At 47.6% G+C, this 22,597-nt stretch overlaps 1 protein-coding gene and 1 long non-coding RNA gene across 2 annotated transcripts in view; one reads left to right on the top strand and one right to left on the bottom strand.

Annotated features, from left to right (window-relative positions):
• Positions 1-1,352: 1,352 nt before the first annotated feature.
• On the bottom strand, positions 1,353-7,403 carry TMEM200C (transmembrane protein 200C). Its single transcript, XM_019920806.3, has 2 exons — positions 6,692-7,403; positions 1,353-3,823 (listed from the first exon to the last, which is right to left on the bottom strand). Exon 2 carries the CDS (start codon positions 3,724-3,726, stop codon positions 1,873-1,875), a length of 1,854 nt encoding a protein of 617 aa, XP_019776365.1. The 5' UTR covers positions 3,727-3,823; positions 6,692-7,403; the 3' UTR covers positions 1,353-1,872.
• A 10-nt stretch (positions 7,404-7,413) lies between these two features.
• LOC141276180 (uncharacterized) overlaps positions 7,414-22,597 on the top strand; it is a 63,105-nt gene continuing 47,921 nt past the window's right edge. Inside the window, exon 1 of the long non-coding RNA XR_012325330.1 lies at positions 7,414-7,762. This is a non-coding gene — a long non-coding RNA (uncharacterized lncRNA). The remainder of the gene's footprint in view (positions 7,763-22,597) is intronic.

Raw genomic sequence — 22,597 nt, 5'->3', positions numbered from 1 at the left:
TTATATCTTCCACCAGGGGCCCAGAGGGATTAAGTGATTTGCCTAAGGTTACACAGATAGTAAGTGGATATTCCAGATTTGAGCCCGGGATTTCTTGAGCTAAAGGGGAGGGAAGGCCCATTCTTCTCCAGCATGCATTCAGACACTGTTATAATGGTAACAATTCCAGTAACCACCGTCTTTGAGTACTCCTCTGAGCCAAGCACTCAACCCGGCTCTGTCCATAGGACCCCTTGTCCCACCTCTCACAGCTCTATGAGGTTTGTCTAGTAATTCTCCTTTTATAGATGGCATCACTGAGACTCAGCATTTGTGACTTGTTCAAGGCTATACAGCTAGCAAATGCCAAAAGCTGGGGTCCAGCCTTACTCATGAATCTGCACTCTTTCCACTGGACCCGCTGTTTCACTCATGGGCGCCGATATGACCATACCTTTGACAAGGTTTTCCTTGAAGATCAGTATTTTAACTTCCTGCCGTGATAGCCTGAGCTGTGCGTGACTGTAGAACTTGTAACCGAGTAGGTGAAAAAAAGCCACACCGTTCCCAAGATGCTCAGCTCACACTCCACGGAAGAGGGCATCAGAATGGTACATTAATTACTGTTTGTCTACTGGTCTTGAAAATTAACTAATTGACTTTTAATAAAGTCAAGCACAAACAATCTACCACATTATTAAAACATCACCTGCTAGCCTATGTAGGCCACGGATTCAAGATCATGAACTTAAAAGAAAAAATCAAATGGTCAACTCCAAGAGGATGACAGCAGAACATTAAGCCTGATCCTCTGTAAATTAATACTTAGAGGTAAACTAGAAATACTGTAGAAAATTACTGTTTATTTAATGTTTCATTCTCTTTGAAAGACACACTCCCAAATGTTCAGTTCTACCCTACATTTAAAGATAAAAATATGATGGAACTTGATTGAGTGAGGATGGTGCTGAGCACGTTGCGGGAAGAGAGCTAGAATCGCAGTAGCAGTATCACAGCAAAATATCTTAGATTTACCAGCTCAACTGCCTAATGTTTTATGTGTGTTAGAAGTATTAGTTCCAAGGCAAAATGAGGGAGCATTATGTTTGTTTGTTTGGAAACTTGTTTTATTAAAAAAGATTTTTTTCATGTTAATGCTATTTTCAGTACAGGTGTGATAGTACTCCATAAAGTATCGTGTACTTGATATAGTAAATTTAGGAATGTAACAGTCCATCTAGGTGCTGGCCCCCTCTGGTCTCCATTAGACGCCCTAGTAGCGAAATGTAAATTCCCTTTTCAAAAATAGAGAGGCCTTTGGGCAACTGGATGAGCAGAGTGGGGTGGGGCGAGGAAAGTGCTCTTTCCCGACAAACTCATGCTTTTGGCTTTGACTTCCTTTAGTAATATCGGTTCTCAGAGAACTGAGATAGACCCTTCTATGCTCCGCAAAAGCATAGGAGGCAAAAAGCTTGTCGTTCACAAGCAGCTGTGGACAAAACCAGCGGCAGAATACAGGTTAGGGAAATTAGGGATCCAAAAAAAAAAGTTGGAGTAAAGTGCACAGTTACTGTCAAAAATATATTATTTTGATCCTAAGAAAATTCAGAGAATTTTATCCATGAACTAGATTGCTGACGTTTTAATACATTTGGTTTTCATAGAACAATCACCATCGGACATATAAGACTAGTTTGCTTTTTTTTAAAAAAAAATTGCTTGGAGTTATCTACAGGAATCTCGTGAACGCAATTCAAGGCTAACATTCTGCAGCTCTTTGGGTAGTGGACGATTTCCTCGGATAAATCCCCAAGGACAGAGGGAACTGTTAAGCTCACTGCTTCAAGCGGGCGTTTCTCCCATTTTCTCACTCTTTTCTCGCCTCCTCTTTCCCTAAATGCCAGTAGTTTCCAGTTCTCCGTCCTCGACCAATGGGGCGTGAGATCGGGAAATCATGAAGAGTTTCTCCTCGTTTGTAAACTGCCTCTGCACCCGCTGGGGGGGCTCGCCCGCTGGGGGCTTCTGGCCAGGGCCCTCGGGGGGACTCTGCTCCGCCCCCGGGGAGGTGGCGGCATCACCGTCTGGACTTTCACCAGCCACCGGGTCCACCACCGACTCCAGGGAGGTGCCGGCCTCCCGCAGCGGGGTGTAGCCCTTATTGCTGCAGGACGGGTCATCCGACTGGGAGCTCGGCGAGTCCGGCCCGGCGGGGGGCGAGCGCTCCCGCCGCAGCGGGGGCTCGGGGGAGGAAGCTGGGGCCGGGACGGTCGAGTCCAGGTCCGCGCTGCGCGAGGCGGGCGGGGGCTCGGGGGACGAGGGCGCCCGGTAGTCCGGGAGCCCGCTGGTGCTGCGGCGTCGCAGGGCCGCGTACCTGCCGGTCCTGGGCAGGCGGCCGCCCTGCCCCCTGGCGGTGCACGCGGCCGCCGCGCCCGCCGGCTCCTCCGGCTCGCAGGGCGCCCAGCGCGCGCCGCCCCGGGCGCCGCGGAGGTCGGTGAAGCTCAGGTCGGGCTCGCCCCGCGGGATCTCCCGGGAGCCGCGCTCCCCGGGCGGCCGCTGCCAGCCTCGGCTCGCGCCCGCTGCGTCCCCATCCCCATCGCGGTCCCCCGGTAGGGGCAGCAGCGCGAAGGCGCTCAGTGAGGAGCCCACGAGGGAGCTGGCGGTGCTCTGGCGGCCCCAGCTCTCGGGGGGGCTGCAGGGCGCCGGGCTGCTGCTGCTGCTGGCGGCCGCGGTGGCGGCGGCGGCCCGGCGACGGCCGGCCACGCCGGAGCGCTCACGGTAGATGCTGTACACGGCCTCCGCCAGGCTCTGGGGCTCCCGCGGGCGGCACGGGGACGAGGCCAGGTCTGGGGGGGACGCGGCGCCCCGGGCCCCGCCCCCACCCACCGCCGCTGGGTGGGGCCGCGCACCCCTGCCCAGCATCGCCGTCGCCCCGAAGGCGTCCCCGGCGCCGCCACAGCCTCCGGGCTTCAGCTCCAGGCCTCGCGACTGCACGTAGCTGAGGAAGCCGTTGAGCGGCGCGGCCCCTGGGGGCGCCGAGGCAGGGGCGGAGGACGAGGAGGAGGCGGCGGCTGCCGCAGCCGCGGCGGCTGCCAGGTCTTTGGCGCGGAGGCTGTGCACGTCGATGACGGTGGAGTAGAGGTCCCGCAGGTTGATGATCTTGGTCTTCTTGTCCCGGTTTTCATGTAGCACTGCGTTGGCGCAGATGAATAGGAAGATGCCGATGCCCATGATGAGGGGCCCAAAGACCTTGAGCTTGTCCGAGTGTAGGTAGCTGGAGAAAATGCGGAAGAAGAAGCCCACGGACGTAGGAGAGGACGAAGAGGGTGCGGAGGACCGTGCTGGAGGCGTGCTCCTGGGCGCGCCCACGGAACTGGCGGTGACATCCTCCGGAGGCCCCGGGTGCTTCCTGGACCGGTTTCTGCTGCCACTGCTGCTGCTGTTGGTCATGGTGGGGACGCGGTGGCCGCTGCCTGCGGGCGGCAGCTGCTTACCCCCCTCCCTGTTGGTCCCGTTGGCCTTGGGCCAGTAGCCCACCACCGCCAAGGCTATGCCCACCAGCAGCACCAGGATCCCGCAGAGGGCGATGAGCCCGGAGACGGAACAGAGCTTCAGCTTGCCTTTCACCACCACCACGTCGTTCTTGCGCCTCTTCTTGGCTTTCCGCCTGCGCTTGGGGACTTGGCTTGGGGGGCGGAGGGGATCCTGCTTTCTGGCGGAAATCCTCAGCAGGCCGCCGGTGGCGATCATGGCGAGCGGGTGCAGTGTGGGGCTAGCCCCTGGGGCGGAGGCCTGTGCTGGGGCGGGGGCACCAGCTGCCCACTAGCTGCTCCGCCACCTCCTCCCACTGCAAAGCAGAGGAAGACAGTCAGAGGGTGTAGGCTTGGCTGCAGCAACATCCCACGGGCTGCCATGGTCTCGCTCCCGGGTCCCACCACGTGCGTGTCCCTCGTCCCAGGGCCATTACCCGCTAACGGGAGTGCCCTAGGTAGAGACCAGGGGGTGCGGGAAATGGATTAGGGAAGAGAAGCGCTGTTGCAATAATTGATCAGAGACGATAAAACACTTTGAGAGTCCACCTCCTTCTCCCCCCCCCCCCCATCCTCCACTCACTCTGTAGGTACTATTCCAGCAGTGCTCATTTCAAACGCTCCTGCCTGACAGCCAACGGCATTCTGACCATTAGTAAAAGCTATCAATAAATGTGGGACTCGGCGGTAGTGGGCGAGGGCTTTCCTGGCTTTCTCAAGGGAGCTGCCCCAGAGTTCCAAGTCTCTAATGGAGCACAGAGATCTGTCAGTGTGGGGCCCACAGTCCCAAAAACAGTCACAAAAGTTACTGATTTATAAAGACAAAAGGAAATCATTTCACTGGATGGGAATTAAAAGTCATATCCTGGCAGACGGACTATTTACCCGAGATAACTAATAAAGAGTTCATGGCTAGGAGAACAGTAGAGAACTATGTCAGTGCTCTGACCATGGATCCCTCCACCAACTGGTCTTTCAGCCATCACTGTTCTTACAGCTAGAGCCACGCTGATCCCTCTCACAGCTTCCTCATTTCTCTTTTGCAACATCTGGACAGCTTCTTGGGGTGGAATATTTAGGTTTAGGTAACTGGTTATGTAACTGCGCTCTTCCTTCTGGCTTCCTGTCCTCCCTCAGAGGAACTCCCTTAAAGGTATCATGTGCTAGATCTCATCAGGGAATTTGAGAAGTCCCCCCGCATCTCCAAGAGAAAGATCTTTTTCTCATATGGGAAAATTCAAATCTGAAAACAAAGCAAAACAGAAACTAAAAAACAAACTCTGCCATAACAGCGTTCCGACCCCTTATTACTGTGCCAACAGCACATTCTAAACAATCCAAATATTCAAATGAGGAGGCAGTTAACTAGGTACAGCAGTCTACATAATAACGATTTGTAGAATGACATTTCCCCAAGTGAGAGCTGTTTTCATCTTTTTCTTATGAGGTCATTTTTAGGAAAGGAGGACAGCAACAGTCAATGGACTCTCCTATAGGAAGTTTAGTTGTTTATAATAAAGCTTGGGTAGGTAAATGCACAGACGCATCTCTGTGGATATCTGTCAGCTTCTAAAAATTTCAATCCTACTGGATCCCCAGAGTAACACATTTTCTGTTCCATTGGTTGTGTTCCCTTCTATAATAGAGATGTTAAAATTAAGGGCATTGTATGAAATTGAAAGGCTTAGATATCACTCACAAGCCTTTGGGAATTATATCCTTTATAAAATAATGTTTTAGAATAAATTACCCTTTGGAAATGTGGGATTACTTCGGTACAATTTTGCTTTTAATTGGTGCCTGGGTGAAGAGCTTTGGCCCTTGATTCACCTCCATCATACCAGTTCAGGCAGGATCATTCCTCCACTGGTGGAAAATCAAATGGTAATCAACTATTTCTAATGTTTGCAAATCAGTATCTCCTCGAACTTGGTTGATTTTCAGTAAGGAGGAACGCCAGGTGGGTTAGAGAGGGGTTAAACATGAGGTAGGTTACAGAGGGTTAGTAGAGAGACATCTATAAACCTTTTGAATTTTGTTTTTAAGGAGCTGCACCAGTAAGTACAGATTGAAAAAAAAAACCCAAAACCAGAGTAGCTTACTGTCCATCCCTTCCTCCCACCCCCAAATGAACACATTCATTACGTAGTTGTAACACAAAGACTGCTTAGACTCTAGCATCTTTAATGTAATAATCTGAAGACCTGTGATGATTTTAAGAAGGATTGAGGAAGCCAGACATTTTAGAAGCAAACCCAGACTCAGTTGGCAAGGTGGCTCTCCCAGAGGAGAGAAAGGCTAACTAACATTTTGTTGGGCATTGATATGGGTGCTGGACGTCTTGGGAGAGGAAGGTCCACACCTGTATTTCACCTCAGCAAGGCAGCTTTGGCTCTGGGTGGAGTATAAGGAAGACTGGAATGGGTTTCAACAAATCGCTTACAGAAGATCTTTAAAATTAGTTTAACAGCTAGTAATTAACTCCCTAGTTGTTTATTCCTTCAGCTCTGCTGAAGCCTGAACTCCTTTATTATGTATTTCCATCTGACGGGAAATACTGATAAAGGTCAGATGGCACGGAAAACCCACCTTTGAGGTTTTCTTCATACAGAACGAAGGAAAACAAACTTATCATTCGAGCTTGGCTGCCCTAGCAATTTACTGCCTAGTGCTGGTCTTTGGGTGGTTAAGGAATGGAGGATGGGGAAGCAAAGGAGGGATGTCTAAAAATACGACCGCTTCCTAGAGAGACATTCAAGTTCTCGGCTCATGATGGATTAAGCCCCACTCGGTGTCTGAGGCTCAGAGCCCACAGGACTGGGAGCGCCCTGCCCTGCCCGGGACTCGACCCAGGTCCTCGACCCCCGGTCCCTCACTGGCAGGGCAGCGAGCCCCTTGCCCTTCTTATTAGGTCTGCTTATGTATGTTGGAGTCACATGAGTGCAGCAGCTGGGAGTCCGCCTCTGGAAAGAAAACAGGCAGGAGCGAAGTGAGGGCAGTCCTGAACTCGCTTTTATCTGGGCAGCGCATGCCGTGTAGCCCGCCCAGGAAAATTACTCTCCCGAACACCCGCCCGGGGGACCCGGGCTCGGGCAGGAGGGCTGGGGAGGGGCCGCTCGGGGGCCGGGGACAGACAGAATTGCTCAAAATGGCAGCACTGTAAGCAAACAATATCGCTCACTTACCCGGGAAGACTGGGGCAGCTCGCAGCCAGAGAACGGGCGCTCGGGCTACACAAAGGAACCATGGAGAAACTTTTTCAGCCCGAGCCGACGGCGGAGCGCAGGGACAGCGCCTCGGGGCCCTCCATCCGAGCGCGGCTCAGCAGCGCAGCAGGGGCGAGCGCCCGCCCGGGGTGCGCAGCCCCCTACGGTGCCGGGGCGGGAGCCATTTCCAAGAGTTTCCAAGAAGTGTCAGGTCCTCCGCATCCTGCATCCTGCATCCTGCCTGGAGCCGCTCTCCCCGCCGCCGCCGCCGCCGCCGCCCCGGTCCCTCGCCGTGCCCTCCCGCGGCGCTCCCGGCCGACCCGGCGCCTCTTTGTGTGGCTGCCGCGCGCCGGGCTCCGCCGGGTGGAGTTGAGCCCGCGGCGGCGGCGGCGGCGGCTCGCTCGGCTCGGGGCGGCCGGACCCGCGGCTGTTGCTAAGAGACCGGAGCCATGACACAGGGAAATTGCTGCAGGATGGCAGTCGGTACCCGGCCCGACTCGGCAGCTCTGGGGCGCACCCGCCCCCCGTCCCCCGCCTCCTCCCCGGCTCCCCGCCGCCGCCCCCCCGCCGGTCTCCCCCCGCTCCCACCACTTCCTCTCCCGCGGGCGCGCGTCCCTTCGGAAGAACCGCTTCCCCGAGGACTGGGAGGCGTGAGGGGAGGCGGAGGAGCGGGCCCGGGCCGGGGGCGCGCGCGGAGAGGGCAGGGCGCCGGGCGCCTCGGCCTCGGCCCTCCCATCCCCCGGGGCGCCCCGGGACCGCTGCCTGCCCTGGCTGGGAGCTTTGTTCTTTTTCTCCCAACTAACCGGTCTGACCAGTGGGCCGAAGGGGGCCCAGAGAAAGGGCCGCCGCTCTGGGAGGGGTTCCGCATCAGCATCCGGGGGGTGCTCTCGGGGAGCACGGGGTAGCGCCCCCGTCTCCTTGCCTCCCTCCCTCCCCGCCTCCCCTCTCCTCGCTCCTCTTTTGTTGCCTGTACTGTCGGACGCGACACAGCTTTTGCTGTTTCCCCCCCTCCCACTTGGGAGTTGGCAGTGTGGACGCAGAGCGAACACAGTAAGTTGTCCCCCAGCGAACTCGGGCCCGGCGGAGTGGAGCCGCCCCCGCCGAGCTGCGCGCCCCGCGGGGCTCGTGGCAACCGCGGTCCGCTGTCCTCGCGCTCCAGCCCAGCCGGGCTTTGTGGCCGGCCTCCCCGGGACCTCGGCCGCTCCCCCGGACGCGGGCAGCTGGGGCCCATCGGAGACTAGAATCGGCCCCGGGTCTCTCGCTGTGCGGCAGCCCCCTCCTGCTCCGACCCGCGCGGTCATCAGCAAACATGAAAAGGAAAACTGTCATTCTCCAGGAATCAGGGTTAGAATCAGAGGGGAGGTGGGGGTAGGGAGGCCGTCCAAACTCCCTACGTCATTTTTAAAAAGCGAGAGGGAGAGAGAAATCCTGTTTCCTAGCTCGTCCCTGCCCTCTCAACTGTAAAGTAAAAATGACAGGGAAAAAAGAATTTCAAAGTGGAATTTCCCCGTGGAGAATTGAGAAGAAAGTAAGAAAGTTTTAAATTATCTATTGAAATGGGGCAGCCGAGGTTCAAGAAGAAAGCAACAGAAGAGCAGGTGCTGTCTGAACTTCGGGGTCCAGACAGAAATATTTGGCTGGGGGCGCTGTTGTATATTCTGAGTTTGGCTGGCTGTTTAAGGGTCCACGGATCCCACCCAGGAGGGCTTTGCCGCCCACAGTTCCAGTTACAAGATTGTTCCTCAAGGTGCACAGCATTCTCTTGTGTTTAAAGCTAGAGCTTGCACTTTGCAAAAAGAACAATAAGGACCAAACATTCACGGGCTTCAAGAGAGAAATGTGATGATACGGGGATGGAGATGGTGGGGAGACAGGAGGGGGTGGAGGAGAAATGTTTCCTCAGAGGAAACCTCCTGCACCTGCTTGTTTGGAAGGTGGCCTCTGTCCCCCTTTCCAAGCAAATAATGAAGCTGGATGTTGATCAGGGTGTTCAGAGCCCACCACCTTCTACCTCTCTGTTCCTGCTCAGGTTCAGAACGCTAGAAAACAAGCCATAACCAAGGGGAAGTTTTCAATCCCACATTGGAGTGTTTCCCTTTAGAGAAATCACTGCAAAGAAGAAGTCACTGGGTCTAATAGTGATTTGAAAAGGTTTTTGGTTTTTTTTTTGTTTTTTGGCTCTGAGCATCTAGACTTCTTGAATCCCAGTAATAAACTGGTGTTTTGCACAAAGATTGAATCTAAGATCTCATTACACAGCTAGCTGCCAGGGGCCACGGGGGACAACTCCTATCCTCGTGGGCCTCTGTTTGCTGAGCTGTGTAAACGGGAGTCATGCTGCAGAACTTCAATACAGTCTGAGGTGGATTAAGCTGTTAATAGTTTCAAATGTCTACATAAATTATAGCCCTCATTTGCACAGTTAAAACTCATTTGAGGGATTTGAGGAGAAAAGAGAAGCATCCTTTTCTAGACAAACAGGCCTTGGGACATATTTTTCTTATGTTGGTGACTGCAATAAAATTTATGGTTTATTATCCAAAGGCTTCCTTCCAAACTAAGTTCTTTGGAACTTTGAACTGTTTCATTTCACCTGAGTGTTATCACCTTCAGTAATTCTGTTTTCAGCTCAGGGTATCAGAGGAAATCAGATCACATCTGTTTCCAGTGGAGTCCTTTATCACCTCTGTAATAATATACCAACATACATTCCCACGGGTTTCCAAGTTACGTAGTTATTTTGAAAGGAACAGTGATGCTCTTGGCCCTTCTGGAGTTACTTTCTTTCTAGTTACACTGGCCGTTCAGTTGGGATGATTTCTGAGATTGTGGGACACTCCCTTTCGCCCTGCTGGAAACTGAAGGGCCAAGGCTACCTAATCATAATAATTCACCCGTGTCTCAAGAACTCGGGGCTCAGCCCAACGTACATTCAGAACATGTGGTAGCAGGACAGTAACGAAGGCCTTGGGAAAAAAGAAGAGGGAAAAGATGAGCTTAGTTTAGTTGGATTAAACTCTGACCTGAAATCTTTCATCTGCTCTTTCTTAAAAACAACCCTTATGTAATGTATTCCGTTTCATAAGTAATTCACAATCCATTTACTGACCTTGATCACTTCATCACCCTGGGCTGGCGGCTTGCTTGCCTGTGTTCCTAGGGCCGCTCAGGGGAGACGCCATGGTGGCTGGCCTGCCGTAGGCCCACTCAGGCCCCCCTTGGTCTCCAGAAACGTGCAGTGGGAAAGGCTTTGCTTGTGTCAGCCGCTCAGCGATTCCTACCTCTCCCCATGCCCTGATCGCACAGATTGTTCAGGCTGCAGAAACAGAGGTAGTTTAGGGCCGTATATTCTGGAACCAGTTTGTATCCTCCACAAACTAACGATGTAATTTAATCAGATAAGTAAATGATGTAATCTTCTCTGCCTCGGTTTCCTCATCTGTTATGGGGCTCATGACACACACCTACCTGATAGCATTACTGTGAGGATTAAACAAGGTTAGTTCATGTTCACTAACGCTTAGCGCGTGGTAAACACTCATTACATTTAGCCATCATCCTCGTTAGCCTGCACATCTTCTCCCAGCTTGTTACCCTCACTCTCCCGTTGTGTTCACATTTGCCAGCATCTACATGGGAGGTCCCTGCACTTAATCACTCTGAAGTGGAGATACAGGATCAGCTGTGGTGATTGCACGACACCTGCCCTTGTGGCCCACGTGGCGATGGCCCAGTGCCACTCAAGAAGCCCACTCTCCGGGGGAGTGGAAACATTTTCCCCATTGCTACCTGACTCATATTGCAATTACAAGGGCCCTTTCATTTCAGTTTGCTGGAGAACCCAGATTTCAAACTCATGTCAGTCTAGAGGCAAATTAGGAGTTTGCAGAAACACAACCAAGAGGACAGTCTTCAGACTGGAGGTTGAGGACTTCACAGAAGGACTCTAAAGCCTTTTTCTGGCATCTCTACAGCAGAAGAAGGAAACCACTATCTCGAGGTTGAACATGGGACACCAAATGTCTCACTCCTCCTCTCTTTATTTATTTATTTTTTTTTTTGTGGTACGCAAGCCTCTCACCATTGTGGCCTCTCCCGTTGAGGAGCACAGGCTCCGGATGCGCAGGCTCAGCGGCCATGGCTCACGGGCCCAGCCGCTCCGCGGCATGCGGGATCCTCCCGGACCGGGGCACGAACCCGTGTCCCCTGCATCGGCAGGCGGACTCTCAACCACTGTGCCACCAGGGAAGCCCTGCTCCTTTCTTCTTGTTCCCTCTTCATGCCCTTGCTGATAAAAGACAATAGGACAAACAAAAACACGACCAAAGAAAACAATACACCAAGCAATAGATTTAGCAAATAAAATCTCACATGGAACATACGCTCAAAAGCTATGTGTTGTTTAGCTGAAATTCCGATTTCAGCGGGCACAGTCTTTGATATTTATACCCACCATTACATACCTTGGTAGCCTCACACTTTTTTCATGGCACATGCAAAGGACAGAAGAGCCTGCTAAAACAGAAAACAGGAAATGCAGCAGTGGATTAAAGCCCCATTAGATTTCTTTTGGAACAGAATAGGCAAGAAGGAAATCACCCAGCAGAGCCTGGGTGGAGCAATAGAAGCCCAAGGATGGGAAAGCTTTGGTTTCTCACAGTTAGAGGTTACGTGGTTTGTGTTTCTAGCCCTTCCCCACGGACACTGCTGTGCCAGAAGGACTGGCACTTGCCTCTGCCTTTATTCCCCAGAGTCCCACAAAGGAACCTCTGAGAGAAGCAACTCAGCATCACTTTCAAGAACTTCTGTTTGGAAACTAAGGGTAAACTCATGCTGTGTCAAGGTCACGATCCAGCCTGTTTCTTGTGTTTCTGAAAGTTGTCAGTGTTCGAGCCCAAATGCTTACACCACAAAGGGAAGGAAATGATGAAACGTCTAAAGAGGCTTCCGTAGAGCACATCGTATGGGGACCTTTACCTCCATTCCAGACAAACGGCATGTGACAAAGACAGCCTTCACGACTGCCTTCAGCAGCATTCGTTCTTAATTTTGCAAATCACCAGGCTCTAGGGCCCGACCAGTGGTTGTTTTCTCTAATAAGTAGGTTCATTTTTGTACATTCAGTTTCCCCCTATGGCCTGCATTTTCTACCATTTTCCAGGTACACCGTCAAAGCTGGATTGTGTGCTTCATAAGATAATTGAGGTCTAAAGTGAGAAACCAGGGTGTGTTGGCAGGCCTGAAAGCTGATCAAAGCCGAGCTTGGAAAGGGCTTTGCAGACAGGGCTCCATCAATGGAACAGCCAAGAAGAAACCCACAGCTTGGGCTTCCCTGGTGGCGCAGTGGTTGAGAGTCGGCCTGCCGATGCAGGGGACACGGGTTCGTGCCCCGGTCCAGGAGGATCCCGCATGCCACGGAGCGGCTGGGCCCGTGAGCCATGGCCTCTGAGCCTGCGCGTCCGGAGCCTGTGCTCCGCAACGGGCGAGGCCACAACAGTGAGAGGTCCGCGTACCGCAAAAAAAAAAAAAAGAAGCCCACAGCTAAATGTGCCCTATGTTCCCAAAACATCTCCTGAATGTCCACACTGACACTGCTCCCGTTATTTCTTGTAATCCACAAGCTCTACAGGTTGAAGACTTGTCCTACTGAGAACTAATAAAAACTCACATGTCCGAGCTCCTTTCAAAATTAATTGTGATGTGAGCTGCTGTGAGTACCCAGCAGGAAAGGAGAAACACAGAGAAGGAACTCGTTTTCAAAAGTAAAGAAACATAAGATTCCAAGATTAGTGCTTGCATGACAGGTCTCTGACTCATCCCACAAGCATTTTCTTAGGGCCTTTGTGTGCCCAGCTCTTTGATTCTTGCGTTTATTCACTCAACAAATAACCTACTATGTTATAGTTACCATTCTAGGCACCGGTGGGTAGAGTGGTGAACAGTGTAAACAAAGTCCCTCTCTGGGGTGGGGGGGAGGCAGGTAATAAGTAAACAAGCGAGGAAATCTCAAACCTTGATGAGTGTTACAAAGAAATTAAGAGAGGGTGCTGTGACTGGTCAGAGGGGACATCGAGAGAGAATAACTTCTACCGGTGTTCAGGGAGGGCCTCGCCAAGGAGTGGGGTTTGCACTGAGAACTGAAGGCTGAAAAGGAGCCGACCATGTGAGAGTATTCCTGGAGAAAGAAGAGATTCGAGGCCATGGCCCTATTAGCCTATAATTTAATTAGATTCATCAAAAAATAACCAGTGACCAATGCAAGGCAAGAGGGCAAAATCTCTAAGTGCTGGAGGACTTCAGAAGAAAATGATCACTGGGGAGAAGAAAACCAGTTAAGGAATACCTCGTGGGTATGGATCCCACCCTTGACCTGCGGTAGATTTGGGCCAGTGGAGGGAAGGTGTAGAACTGGGCTGTGAGCATAATGACCTGAACATCACCTTTCTGATGGGTGTCAGGGGCCCAGGGAGTAGGGGCCAAGCATGCCATCGATGGAGATGTTAAGATGCTTAGAACGGGAAGGAACCTTCAGATGCTCTAGTCTCTTGCTTCTCCTTGCGTGGTCCATGGACCAAAGGCATCAGCATCACCTGGGAGCTCATTAGAAACGCTGCATCTTGGGCTCCATCCCAAACCTGCTGAATCAGCATCTGCATTTTAGCAAGATGCCCAGATGATTTGTGTGCACATTAGACTCAGAACCACTGCTCCAGCCCATCCTCTCATTTGAGGGATGCGGGGACAGAGTTCACCTCATCACCGTCTTTGTGTGCATCCGTGTGTGAGAGAAAGAGAATTTTGCTTTTAACTCTGTTTCAAGTAGTGCACCCGGAAGTACATAACATCTGTGGCCAAATATGTGTTTCTTTTTTTTTTATACATTTATTTAATTAATTTATTTATTTTGGGCTGCCTTGGGTCTTTGTTGCTGTGCGGGGGCTTTCTCTAGCAGCGAGCGGGGGCTACTCTTCCTTGTGGTGCATGGGCTTCTCATTGCAGTGGCTTCTCTTGTTGCGGAGCACGGGCTCTAGGCACATGGTCTCAGTAGTTGTGGCACACGGGCTTAGTTGCTCCGCGGCATGTGGGATCTTCCCGGACCAGGGCTCGAATCCGTGTCCCCTGCATTGGCAGGCGGATTCTTAACCACTGCACCACCAGGGAAGTCCCCAATGTGTGTTTCTTACACAGGGCAGCAGCATGTTTTTTAGCTCAAAAGGAAGAGGAAATTAAAACTTGGTGGCTTTCGCAGGTGTATGCGTCATTCTAGGAAACAGGTTTGGCGGAGGTGAGGCCTGAATCCAGCTTTCTGAAAGATCGGGTTTACTCTACTCTGGGATTACTCTTTGGATTCAGACCATTTGCACTGAAGTAGCTCTGCCCCTTCTAGTTGGGTATGAGATGGGTGGTGAGATGCCTGAGTGTCTTATTGCCTGACCCCTCCCTCTCAAGGTGGTTGTGGGGAAGAAGTGAGATGGCCAAGAGCAGCGCGGAGAAGCGGGTGTGGGGAAGAGGCCCTCCGGGCCCCCATCATCACCGCCACCCCAAGAAGCACCCCTAAGTGAATATAGGGAAGTAAAAACTGAGTACTTGCTACGGAAATGCTCCTCCCGCCATCGTATCGTTAATCCTATTCTATATAGAAATTTTGGAGCTGCCACTGTAGGTGTTGCTTGGGGTACAGGTGTGGAGGCCTGTGCAGCCTTATTCAGGTGTTAGTGGTTGTGATGATGGTGGTGAATCCTTACAGGGGGCTCATCCTGCATTGGGTGCTGGAGATGCAGTGGAGGGCAGAAGCTCCCTATGAAGCTTGGGTCGGATCCAAAGACAGGGAAGCGTTCCCCAGGGTGCTTTGCGGTTCCCAGTGAGTCCCAGCCAGGCAGGGGGCAGTGACTGCCGCTTTCACCTCCTTATCTTCTAATCTTTGATACTCCTGCAGTCATTGTGGGGGTTTTTTTTGTTTATAAATCCTGAAGTGTGCTTTTCCTTTGCCTTTGGTTACTAAGCTTCACCAAGATGGTCACTTCCTCCAGAGATGGCTTTAATTGCACTTGTAAAGCTTGGGATCAATTTCTTCATTTTCTCTCTGATGGAAGTAAACGGCATTTTCATATATTTCTCTCCTATTTGTTGTCCCAGAAGGCAGGGTCCGGATCCCTTTCACTTCTGTGCTGTTCTCTAGTTTCCAGCTTAATTCCCTTCAAAGGAGCACATCTGTGCTGCCTGCCCCGCTACCCCTCCCTGAAAAAATAGTTACTGAACAACTACTTGTGTGGGCGCCAGATACTGTTCTAGTCCTATGTTTGGAACAATACAAAAGTATATATTTTTTGTGTATGTGACTATGGACTTGTGAAATTAGATTGATTGACTAGGGTGACTGAGGAGACCTTTATACCTGTCCAAGGACAGAGTATTGACAAATAAAAAGGAGCGTTTCCCCTTAAGTATCACTGTGAAAGGAGCCCTCGCCAGACTGTAACTTGAGTTCATATTGGAAACAGGTTATTGCTTCCTTTCTAAAAGAAAGAGTGGGAAAAAGTTATGCATGTTATGTCAGGAGAAAAGCTGATATTATAAAGCCTATATATTTTATTCAAAAGGATTAAGATAAAATTAAAATGTATCTACACTTGGAAAATATGTCAGATATTTTGAGAGTAATTGTGTTTTGAAGTAGGCCTGGGTTTCCTCAGCCTCACGCCCGGGGCCATTGCGACCATCATGTGAGTCCCATGCTTTGCTCCACTGTTCAGGAATCCAGGCGGTGCGCCTCATGTGACCTCACCCTGTTTTGGAATCCCCGCTGCTGACCTACTGAACGTGTAACTACAGAATCTTAATGTTTGGGGCTTAAGATTGTTAGAAGCCAAACGACCACAAGGAGGAATTAATCTTACATTTGAAGGGGGTGCCACCCAATTCATTTTTTAGTACACACCCCTTTCAGATGACCCCATTGTAACAACTGTAATACATTTAAATCCTTCTAGAGTATAAATAGAGCAAAAGAGAAAACTGCCTGCCCCATACGACCATCACAAAGCACATAGATGTCTAATACATAAAACCAATAAATCAGCCCTGATAGAGTGTTTTTACCCAATGAAGAACTCTTATCAGAACCACAAAAAAAGTTACATGATTAATGCGGGCTCGAAGTAATATTAATATAACTTTTTTTCTGAAGGGGAAAAGCACACACATTTTACCACACTAAATTTAGTTTCGAATTTCTATAAAATCTTACTGAAAACAATCTCAGCTGGCTTCTTTATACTGAAGAAGACAGAAGTATCATGACGTCAGAAAAGCATCACAAGTATTAATTTTCTAGCGAGAAAGATGCCAACATGATTCCTTGACAGGTGAAGTAAAGTGATTACACAGCTTTTTACAGAGCTGAAATATTGGTATGGTAACTGGAAAATGATATGCAGAAAAAGCAGAGATAATGCTTCAAAATACTTCTGGTTTTTATTATTCTCCAAAGCCACTTCCTCCCAGGATTAGGGTTTGGCGACACAAAGGTCTGTAGTGCTCGGAATATTTACAGCAAATCATATAAGAGTTTAATATATTCAGCTCACTGAAGGGCAGCTGTGTCACAGATTGCCTTCCAATGCCTCCCAATCACTTATAACTTCTGGCTTTTGATGACATTAATATGAATGCAATGATAGAAAAATTATCCTTTCTGGAAATTTGATACCAGTCAGTGTTCCAGCTCTACTTTTTTTTGCCAAGGAAATGATGTTTTTCCCATTTACAGAGATAAGTATGTTCTGATCAAGGCAGAGAATTCACAGAGCAAAGGAGGAGAATGAGAAAAAGTGGTCATTTGCAGCAGTCACTTCAAGAGCTTATACATCAGAACATATATTTAATGGCTTACTTTAGAAGTACTAGGACTCGGAGAATATCTGCAGCTTCCTTTTGTAAGCAGGAAAGGAATCTCTCCAGGAGAGGCTCCTCCAGCAAAGGCTGAGGGCACAGGTGAGGGGGTGTGGGCCAAGGAGGGTGGTGGTGCACAGAGTTGTGGATCTCGACTCAGAGGAAGTTACAGAGCTCCAAGGATTCCATCAGTGGAAGCAGCTCTCGGGTTTTCTGTGCCTGTCTCTACTGGCACGTAGAGACATCAAAAAGTCAGCTAGCCTTTCCGTCTCTGAGCAAGATGGGGTTCTAAACCACGTCGAAATGATAATTTTTGTACCCTTTTCCTGGGTGATCCTTAAATGTCCTATTTATTTAAAGGATGTGGAAAGTCAAACTAGATAATTTGATTCCCTCTTTGCCTTTGCAGCCATAAAAATCTCAAGGGCATAGTGCATAACCTCTTGGATACCATGCATATTAATGCAGTATTTAAATGACGCATAATGTTGAATAGTTGGTATTGAATGATGGGATTTGAAGAAAGTACTAGCTGGCTTTTAAAGATTCCTTACCGTTTTCTGGTCCCTCATATTCTCACTTAAAGCTGTGGAAACCAGGGATAGGTCATTTCTGGAATGTTTATTTCCCAGAAACACTGGTTTGTACAAAACGTAGTAAAATGACAACGTCCCAAAGCAGAAGCTATTGGGTTTGGTTTTATCCTGCTCTGGACTTTGCCCTCACTTGGATTAGATTCTCAGACTTCTTCAGGAGGTGGGATGTTTGAAAATCTCAGAGCTCTTCTTGGACTATTTTCAGATAGCAAACAAAATGAATTCACGTATGCTTTTCGATTGAATCACAAACCATCTCACATTAGATTTGTACATAAGCATAGAGTAAGCATCAAATATTGAATACTTATGGAAGAAAACTTTAAAACTATGAACCTTTGTCTGATAACATTTTTTTCCCTAAAAATTGGAAAAGAACACAATCATTTATTTGTACCACGGGACACTTTGACCTAGTTACAAACACAAGTATTCTCCAAGAGTATAATTTTAAAAACATGGGCTTAGCTATCATAATGGTTAGATAACTAAGAATGTTTGTCTTCAGCCATTTATTTTTGCTTTTGCCTCTTTGACCTTCAGGATCACCCTGCAAACACATACCTGTTTCTTCTTCTCTCTCTGCTCTGGCCTCTTTCAGCAACACTGCTTTTCAGGTTTCCCTAGCTCACTAACTACCTTGTTTCTCTGGACAATACCCCAGAGGTACGCGGTGACACTTTTCCTCAGTTGAATCTGTTTCTTCCCCCGGCGCATTTTCTTTATCCAAGCAAATCCTTTGCTATCATTTCTCTATCCTTGTGGGTGTCTATACACCTCCTTCGTTTGGTCTGTTAGTGAGGGTACTGTGTACTCCCTTCTCTTGGTCATTAGTGAACCCGCAGAAGGTTCAGGATCACCGGGGGAATCGCTCTTCCGGTTATTTGTATTCAAAACCTCCCTATCGTCAGAGGGACAAGCACCTAGGGGCCTGTATTATTTGAAGACAGAGAAAGGGTTTAACCCACTCTGAGTCCATCTCTGAAGAAACATTTCATGAAATGGACTCTACGTAAATCAGGTACCAAGCTCACGTTGCATTCTAACAGCTGTCTCTCTTTCCCTCTGCAGCATTGTATCAGGAGTGTTCACTCCACTGATTATCTAACACTTTTTCATCACAGGATCTCTGTATGAGGTGGATGTGGGGGACTAGCTGTTTGTAAAAATCTCTAGGAGGTTTTCCGGGGGTGGGGGTTTTCTTCCTCCACCCCCCCACCCTTGTGGGATTCTCAGACAGACGGTCTTCAGTCTCCAGAGGGAAGCCCCTCTTCCTTACCAGCGTCCCTTCCTCGCTGTGCAGCCTCTCTGGCCCCCTGTTCTTCTTCTTACTAGCAGGCCCCAGGAATGCTGCTTACCTTCTCCTCTTAGTAAGGAGTACTAGTAGGACTAGTACTAGTAGGACTAGTACCCATCCACTCTCCTCCTTGGGGTTTTTCTCTCTCCAAACTCATTCTCGGAGTGGGATGTTTCTTCTTGGCTACCACCTTTCTCATACCCTCCAAACAAGTACATTCGTTAGAGTTTTGCTGTCAATCACGTGGGCCAAGAGCCTGCTTCATATAAATAATACACCTGAAGAATTTACAGGATCTTACAGACTGATGAGATTGTCATGGAATTCTCATTGGCTTTGTCACAGGGTGTTTTATCTCTGAGAGTGTGGCACCCATCGTCCCCTCCTGGCCTATAGTTGGCAAAGATGCACAGATCCATTCTCCAGCGTAGCCCCTCTTCCCAGCACCGTGGACCCGACGAATGAGGATAGAATGTTAGGTGCATGCTAGTCTAAAAAATCTGGGTCAGTCGCATCTCGGAGAACTTCTGGATTGGAAAGATGGCCCCGGCCTCTACCTGGAACAGTGATTCCTCCACTTCTCATTCTCACTCACTCATTCCTGTCACTGCTCTACCACTTCAACAGCTATTTTAAGATTTCAGGCAAATTGTCCCTTCATTCAGCTAGAAAGTAAGCTCAATGAGAGCCGCTGCTAGGTCTTGTTCACTGCCATGTCCTTAACACCAAAGAAAGTGACTGGCGAGTATCTATCATGTACTTTCCATGTACAAGACAGTGAATGGATTTGTGGGCAAAAGGGAAGTATACAAAAATGAAATGGAAATTTAAGGCAGCATCCCATTAACCTAAGTAGAAAAATTAGAAGGAGGTTCTAACATTTGAACAACTGCAGGAACACACCATTTTTCTGGATATAAAGACTCAATATTGTAAAGATGTCAGTTATTCCCTTAGCTTAATGCAATTCCAATAAAAATCTGACTGGGATTTTCCTTTTAACATATCAGCATTATTCTAGGGGTCTACTCAAGAGACGTGAAAACACATTTCCACATAAAACTTGTACGTGAACGTTCATAGCAGCATTATTCATAATAGCTAAAAAGCAGAAACAACTCAAATGCCCATCAAGTTGTAAATGGGTAACCAAAATGTGGAGCATCCGTACAATGAAATACCACTCAGCGATAAAAAGGAAGTATGCTGACACGCTACAGCATGGATGACCTCAGAACTATCACGATCAGTGAAAGAAAGCAGATGTAGAAGGTCAGATATTGGATTCTATCACTCCGTTAATATGAAAAGTCTAGAAGAGCAAATCTAGAGAGATAGAAAATAGATTTGTGGGTGCCTGGGCCTTGGGGTGGAATTGAGGAGCGACTGGAAATAGGTACAAGGTCTCTTCTTAGGGTGATGGAAATGTTCCAAAATGAGACTGTGGCGATGGTTGTACAACTCTGCAAATAAACTGAAAACCATTGAGTGGTACACCCAAAGTGGATCGATTTTTTGTTATGTAAATTATGTCTCCATAAAGCAAAAGAGAAATTGTTAAGTTTTTATATAAGAATGAATAGAGAGGTATGTGGAGCCCAGGCACTTTTGGAAAAATAAAGAAAAAAAAAAGCTGTGACAGGGCATTAATCATTTCCTTTGGGAAAAGCCTTAGAAGGAGAATTTCAGGATTAAAGGATATACACAAAGTGAATAATAACAGTAATTGGATACCATACACCCATACTGATAATAAACAAACCTAGGTCTAAACTTCACACCTTAAATAAGGTGTAATCTAAAACATATTAGATTTAAAGTAAAATGTAAAATTATAAAATGTTTAGAAGCAAACATAGGAAAAAAATCTGTGGGACAAATTTGGGCTTGTGAATAGTTCTTCAACATCAAAACCTCTGGGAAATACAGGGTGAAAGGTACATGAGACCTCTCTGAACTATCTTTGCAACTTCCTGTAAATGTATAATTATTTTAAAATTAAAAGCTATATTTAAAATGGATAACCAACAAGTACCTACTGTATAGCACAGGAAACTGCTCAATATTATGTAACAACCTAAATGGAAAAAGAATTTGAAAAAGAATAGATATATGTATATGTCTAACTGAATCAATTTGCATACACCTGAAACTATCACAACATTGTTAATCAACTATACTCCAATATAAAATAAAAAGTTAAAAAAAAGTTTAGTAAATTGGTTAAAAAAAAGTGTGCAGATACGAATGTATTGTAAAATTATAATTAGAGTAAATTAGTAAAGTTCTAATAATAAAAATAATACAAATAATTTAAAAATATATAGATGGCTAAATCAATGAACGATTTTTTAACATGTCAAAAATGATATTTTTGTGGGCAGGTCAAGATTTTTTAATCTTGCTAGATTAGCTATTCAGTTTTTAAAAAAAGAAGTTAGGTCCCTGCTTCTCACTATACTCCAGAATGAATTCCAGATGGATTAAACATTTAAAAATTAAAAAAAAAAAAAAAGACCACTAAAAAATTAAAGAAAATGTGAGTGAATATATATTGGATCACAGGATAACAAGATTCCTTCAACCAGGAATCAAAGACCAAAGTCGTAAAGAAAAACAATGGATAGTTTGCACTACATAAAAATTTTAACATTTTAATTAATGAATATCAAAAAGAAAATTCAAAAACAAAAAAATGAGGAAAAAAGTTTCAATATAGTCACCAAAGAGCTGATATCCATATAACATATAAACATATAAAACATACAAAAACATATAAAAATGTTTCCAATACCTAAAAAAGATCTTAATTAGAAATAAGGGATAAAGAGAAAAAAGCTAGCAATTCCTAAAATAAGAATTTCAAATATCAAAAAGGTGATTAATTTCACTAATAACAAAAATAGCAAATTTAAGAATATAATTTTATTTATCTCACAATTAATTAATTGTATTTCAATACAATTATTCACCTTTCAAAATGGCAAAAAAATCCTTTTTTTTTCCTGAAAGATAATATTCACTGCTGCTCAGAAATTAGGAAAACCCATTTGTGGGCAATGTAATACAAGTATTAAAAACTGCATAGTGCTTCCCTGGTGGCGCAGTGGTTGAGAGTCTGCCTGCCGATGCAGGGGACGCGAGTTCGTGCCCCGGTCCGGGACGATCCCACATGCCACGGAGCGGCTGGGCCCGTGAGCCATGGCCGCTGAGCCTGCGCGTCCGGAGCTTGTGCTCCGCAACGGAAGAGGCCACAACAGTGAGAGGCTCACGTACCAAAAAAACAAAAACAAAAACAAAAAACTGCATATTCTGACCAATTTCATTTTTAGGGATTTAACCTACCACTAATGATAAAAATGACCAAAAAAATTTTTGCAACTTCAATAATAGCTGATACGTGTGGCACTTAACTATGTGCAGGCATTTTTCTAGTCACTATGCATGTTTTAACTCACCTTATCCTCACAACACTGAGGTGGGTTTTGCAGGTGAGAAAACTGAGGTCTGTAGAGGTTAAATCACTTATTCAAGGTCACACAGCTGATGATGGGAAGAGCCAGGATTTGAACCCGGCAGTCAAGCTCCAGAGAACATGCTGTTAACGACTGAACTATACTCCCTGTCTTCCTATGAAAATAATTAGAGATCAATGGAAAGATGTATGTACAAGGACGTTCATCACCATTTTCTTTACAATGGTGAATGCTAGAACAACTTTAGTATTGAAATGCAGAAAATTGGTTAGCTAATTGAGGAGCTGTATCCATCCATTGTATTGAAAGTCAGCATCCATTAGAAATGATGCTGTTGAGTTAGGCTGGCAAACGTTTTCTGTCAAGGGCCAGGTAGCGAGGACGTTGGCCTTGCCGGCCATATGGCTACTGTCAAGAGTTCTCCAGTCTGTTTTTGCAGCACAAAGGTGCACAGACAGTGTGGGGACCAGTGTGTGTGGTGGTGCTTCCGTGAGATTCAGGATGGTGTCTGAGACAGCTTTTATGTTATTGATGAAAGGACACCTATTAATAAGCCTGGGGAGGCGATCCCGCTTGCTCAGGATAGTAGAGCACAAAAAAGAGCCTGAGTCCCCAGTGCATCCCT

The sequence above is a fragment of the Tursiops truncatus genome, chromosome 13, assembly GCF_011762595.2.
Source record: "Tursiops truncatus isolate mTurTru1 chromosome 13, mTurTru1.mat.Y, whole genome shotgun sequence".
Classification (NCBI taxonomy): domain Eukaryota; kingdom Metazoa; phylum Chordata; class Mammalia; order Artiodactyla; family Delphinidae; genus Tursiops; species Tursiops truncatus.
This window is presented reverse-complemented; position numbering and strand designations above follow the sequence as displayed.